This window comes from Diaphorina citri, unplaced genomic scaffold, assembly GCF_000475195.1.
Source record: "Diaphorina citri unplaced genomic scaffold, Diaci psyllid genome assembly version 1.1 scaffold2535, whole genome shotgun sequence".
NCBI lineage: Eukaryota > Metazoa > Arthropoda > Insecta > Hemiptera > Psyllidae > Diaphorina > Diaphorina citri.
Window position 1 is genome coordinate 36,584 of NW_007379955.1, and position 5,587 is coordinate 42,170.

A 5,587-nucleotide genomic window follows, 5' to 3' on the forward strand; every position below is an offset into this window, starting at 1 on the left:
GATCGAACAGCTCTCTCGCTACCTCAGGCGCGGAGCCACCATCCCTCTCCTTATCGAGAACCCCCTGTCTCCAGTTCAGGGACCTTACTCACGGTCTGGAAAAGCCTTGACCTCTCTCGAAGCCAAAATTTCATCACTTGACAGCCTCAGTGACAAGTTCCCGAGTCCTTCACGCAGAGCATGTCGAACTTATCAGTACCTCCGCCCGTCCCAATAGCACAGGGACCAGCCTAATAGCCTTGTTGGTAGTGGTGTCTGCCTTGGTAAAGGCGCTAGGTCCACGGTTGATTCCGGCCCCGGGCCGGATTTTATCCTGATGGATAATTTCCGTTCTCGAACCGGCCTGGCTTTCTCCTATCCTGTCTTCCTTCTCTCTTCGATTTCGGGACGATAAGACCATAGCAGTTACAGTTCCCTCTGTCAAACCTCTTAAAAAAAAGCACAGGCGTCGACGGATTCCCATTCAGAGGGCTCTGTGTCCGATGAATTCCCCCCCTCGGAACCTGGAAGTGGTACACAACCTGTGGGCCCCGGAAATTCCCGCCCGCACCCCTTTCAATCTCCCCTGCTTCGAACCTTCCACCTTGGAATCGGAGCCCGACATTCCGCTTCCTCCTGCTTTCAATCTCCCCTGAACCAACGAGCCTATCCTGGAATCGGAGCCCGACATTCCCCTTCCTCCTGGACGCATTTCCGATTCGTTAAAATGCCAGCACTTTGGACAAGATGGCTGGAACCGTATTCTATATAAAGATGCGGTTTTTACAATAAACAATATTTTGTGTCTTTGCTTCAACCAGTAAAACCTGAGTCAGTTTCGTTTAAGTAGGAGATCTTATAATAATAGTGCTTATTTATACTGCTTGAACGCATTTCCAATTCGTTAAAAAAAAATGCCAGCACTTTGGACAAGATAGCTGGAACCGTATTCTATATAAAGATGCGGTTCTCACAATAAACAACATTTTAAATAAATTTTAAAACAAAATTTATTTAAATACAACAATTTAAAAATCTAATCGAATCTAATAAACAACATTTTGTGTCTTTGCTTTAACCAGTGAAAGCTGAGTCAGTTTCATTTAAGTAGGAGATCTTATCTATTAGGAGTCTGTCCGTGATCATCAACATTCGGACACAGCCCCCAAATTGGTGACCCTGACGAAGAAGAAGCTCAACCATGTCTGACAACGAGAAGCAGAAGAGGGGGACAGAGGAAACTCCGAAGCAACTGCCTACAAATCCATCACTTCCAACAGGCGAATACCCTACTCCAATTCATCACATTACGGTAAACATACCTAGGTTTTTTTTATTCAACAAGACATTACGGTAAACATACCTAGGTTTTTTTATTCAACAACACATTACGGTAAACATACCTAGGTTTTTTTTTTATTCAACAACACATTACGGTAAACATACCTAGGTTTTTTTATTCAACAACACATTACGGTAAACATACCTAGGTTTTTTTATTCAACAACACATTACGGTAAACATACCTAGGTTTTTTTATTCAACAACACATTACGGTAAACATACCTAGGTTTTTTTATTCAACAACACATTACGGTAAACATACCTAGGTTTTTTTATTCAACAACACATTACGGTAAACATACCTAGGTTTTTTTATTCAACAACACATTACGGTAAACATACCTAGGTTTTTTTATTCAACAACACATTACGGTAAACATACCTAGGTTTTTTTATTCAACAACACATTACGGTAAACATACCTAGGTTTTTTTATTCAACAACACATTACGGTAAACATACCTAGGTTTTTTTATTCAACAACACATTACGGTAAACATACCTAGGTTTTTTTATTCAACAACACATTACGGTAAACATACCTAGGTTTTTTTATTCAACAACACATTACGGTAAACATACCTAGGTTTTTTTATTCAACAACACATTACGGTAAACATACCTAGGTTTTTTTATTCAACAACACATTACGGTAAACATACCTAGGTTTTTTTATTCAACAACACATTACGGTAAACATACCTAGGTTTTTTTATTCAACAACACATTACGGTAAACATACCTAGGTTTTTTTATTCAACAACACATTACGGTAAACATACCTAGGTTTTTTTATTCAACAACACATTACGGTAAACATACCTAGGTTTTTTTATTCAACAACACATTACGGTAAACATACCTAGGTTTTTTTATTCAACAACACATTACGGTAAACATACCTAGGTTTTTTTATTCAACAACGAGGGAGAGAGAGAGAGAGAGAGAGAGAGAGAGAGAAATAAAGAACAAAAGGAAGGAAGAAAAAAAAAGATATAGAAAAAGACACTTTTCGTTTTTGGTGGATGTGTCTAAATCACCTATCTAAAATAACTATCGTGTGTCCAGATCAATGTGACAGCAAAAAAAATGGGCATTGTTGCCAAACATGTCACATGTGCAATGGTAGAGAAAGGGGAAGGTATATTGCACAGTGCTTCCTCCGACAGTGAAACAAAGTCAGGTAAGGCGATATCCACCTTACCTGTTCTGGAATCCAACCTCTGAACTTAGAGCTACCTCTGCATTTTAAAAGAGAGAGTTTATCAAAAATAGACCTTTACCTGAATTACAACAATGTAAGGATTTCCTGCAATCTGATTGGTTCCTTCATTTTGGGTTGATGACTCATTGCTGTCACATTGATCTGGATGAACTATATGTACATATCAAAAGTGCTCTCATCAAGAGGTTCGGACAAACCGAAGAGGATCGCCTCAATAAGTTACATGGAACTATGGATCTAGGTGATCGTCAGCCTTCACAACTACTCCGGGAGATTCAAAGATTAGCACCCAGGGTGCCTAACAACATTGTTAGAGGTCTGTGGTTAAAAAAGTTGCCAAATCAAGTGCAACAAATAGTCCAGGCAGTCGCAACATCTGACTTGGTACAACAGGCTGAAGTTGCTGATCGAGTTCTTCCTGTACACACCCCCACCATCTCTGTGACCTCTCCAGCTCCACTCCATGTTATACTATAAATGGACCAACCAGGTTACCAGCTCTTGCTCGGGACCCTGGGATCGCCAGTTCCCATACAGCTTGTAAAAGCTGCCCCTGGGGGGGATCAGAGATACTTGAATCAATAATACTGATCAGATACTTGAATCAATAGACAAGCTGAGTGCCCAGGTAGCTCATCCGTGAGCCACCCGTGAATGTCTTGTGTTTTGCCAACCAACGAGCTTATCCGCGCGGTGGGAACAACAAGGCGCGGTGGGAACAACAAGGCGCGTACAAGTCAAGGCAAGCCTGGACGGATGAGAGACTCCGGACCCGGCGAACCACGCGCCGCCGCGCCACGCGCCGTGGGAACAAGGCTTCAGATGGCTTCCAGACTTGGTGACCTAGAAGCTCGCTCCCGACCTCGAACATTTCACCCCCGCTCCAGACCCAGCAGTATGGACCGTTCAAGGTCCAGACAAGCTTGGTGTCGGATACACGAAAAATATCGGGAAAATGCCCGACACTGTGCCAGCCCTAATTGGTGCAAGTACCCCCAACAGGGAAAAGCGAATCCCTCTTTAAAATGTCGGGAAAATGCCCGACACTGTGCCAGCCCTAATTGGTGCAAGTACCCCCAACAGGGAAAAGCGAATCCCTCTTTACCCCAGTTCCCCAGTAGCGGCAATTAATAATAGTGCTTATTTATACTGCTCGCATAGGACTGTAAAGTCCCTTTACTCCAGCAGTAGGCTACGACTATTATTGTGGTCAAATTCTCAAATTATATTGAGGATAAAATTCCATACCTCGGCTGGGATTGAACCCACGCCCTCCTGTTTACCAGGCGAGCGCCTTGACCACTACACCACCGAGGTAGGTAAGGAGGGTTTATCACCCTGCCGCTTGAAGGTCTTGGATGGAAATTCAGGGTTAAATTTTCTTGTAGATATATTTGTTTATTATATTTTTAGCTTCAAATATGGTGTGTTTCGTAACTTTTTTTTTTCTTCAAGATGGTGTCTTTTTTTAACCCAAAACTACTTTTAACTTCCAAGATGGCGTCTTTTTTAACCCCAAAAATATGTTCATTATTTTTTTTAACCCATTTTAAAATTCCATACCTCGGCTGGGATTGAACCCACGCCCTCCTGTTTACCAGGCGAGCGCCTTGACCACTACACCACCGAGGTAAGTAAGGAGGGTTTATCACCCTGCCGCTTGAAGGTCTTGGATGGAAATTCAGGGTTAAATTTTCTTGTAGATATATTTGTTTATTATATTTTTAGCTTCAAATATCTTTCGTAACTTTTTTTTTTCTTCAAGATGGTGTCTTTTTTTAACCCAAAACTACTTTTAATTTCCAAGATGGCGTCTTTTTTAACCCTAAAAATATGTTCATTATTTTTTTAGGTTCAAATATGGTGTCTTTCTATCACTTCTTCAAAAATGGTGTCTTTCTTTACTAGTTTTAATTTCTAAGAGGGCGTCTTTTTAACCCATTCCTTCCAAGATGGCGTCTTTTTTAACCCCAAAAATATGTTCATTATTTTTTTTAACCCATTTATTTCAAGATTGTGTCTTTTTCAACCCATTTATTTTTAGTTTTTTCAAGATGGCGTCTTTTTTTAATCCCAAAATATTTTTTATCTTCCAAGATGGCGTTTTTTAAACCCATTTATCTAATTACTTTCCTTATATCTTCAATTATTGGGTTTTTATCTTCAATCGGATAGTAACACAGATACCTCGGGTTTCAAATAGTAACTATCCCCGGCCTGCACCTCCTCCCTGCCTCCACCAATACTACTAGAATCACAATGAAAATTCAATATACTGGCCGGCACCAGGTTCAATTCCAACAGAGTCCGGCCCGAATAATTTAACTCTTCCAAGATGGCGTCTTTTTTCCCAAAAAATATGTTTATGATATTTTAGCTCCAAAGCTTCAAACAAAGATGGTGTCTTTCTTTCATAAACCATTTTTTACCTTCTAAGATGGCGTCTTCTGAATCCAAGATGGCGTCTTTTTAACCCAAATAAAATATGTTTGTTTATTTTTTAACTTCAAATATTGTGTTTATTTTTTTGCCACCAGCAGTATGGACCGTTCAAGGTCCAGACAAGCTTGGTGTCGGATACACGAAAAATGTCGGGAAAATGCCCGACACTGTGCCAGCCCAAATTGGTGCAAGTGCCCCCAACAGGGAAAAGCGAATCCCTCTTTACCCCAGTTCCCCAGTAGCGGCAATTAATAATAGTGCTTAGTGCTTATTTATACTGCTCGCATAGGACTGTAAAGTCCCTTTACTCCAGCAGTAGGCTACTACTATTATTGTGAGAGGAGACGAATGGAACCTCATGGGCGCCGCGTTGGAACGAGAGTTCGCTTGACTGGACTAAGGTTGGAGAAATTTTTTGGTTTTGTGTTGACTGGACTAAGGGAGAAATTTTTGGTTTCGTGTTGACTGGACTAAAATTGGGGAATTTTTGGTTCGTGTTGACTGGACTAAGATTGGGAAATTTTTGGTTCGTGTTGACTGGACTAAGGTTGGGGAATTTTTGGTTCGTGTTGACTGGACTAAAGGTTGATAAGAGGG

General features: G+C 40.9%; 2 protein-coding genes across 2 annotated transcripts; both read left to right on the forward strand.

Moving 5' to 3' along the window:
* Positions 1 to 2,577: 2,577 nt before the first annotated feature.
* LOC113471501 lies at positions 2,578 to 3,545 on the forward strand. Its single transcript, XM_026830707.1, has 2 exons — positions 2,578 to 3,021; positions 3,110 to 3,545. The coding sequence occupies exons 1-2, from the start codon at positions 2,666 to 2,668 to the stop codon at positions 3,123 to 3,125; spliced, it is 372 nt and encodes a 123-aa protein (XP_026686508.1). The 5' UTR covers positions 2,578 to 2,665; the 3' UTR covers positions 3,126 to 3,545.
* On the forward strand, positions 3,028 to 5,275 carry LOC108253674. The gene is made up of 2 exons (XM_026830706.1): positions 3,028 to 3,564; positions 5,209 to 5,275. The coding sequence occupies exons 1-2, from the start codon at positions 3,203 to 3,205 to the stop codon at positions 5,240 to 5,242; spliced, it is 396 nt and encodes a 131-aa protein (XP_026686507.1). The 5' UTR covers positions 3,028 to 3,202; the 3' UTR covers positions 5,243 to 5,275.
* Positions 5,276 to 5,587: the final 312 nt, after the last annotated feature.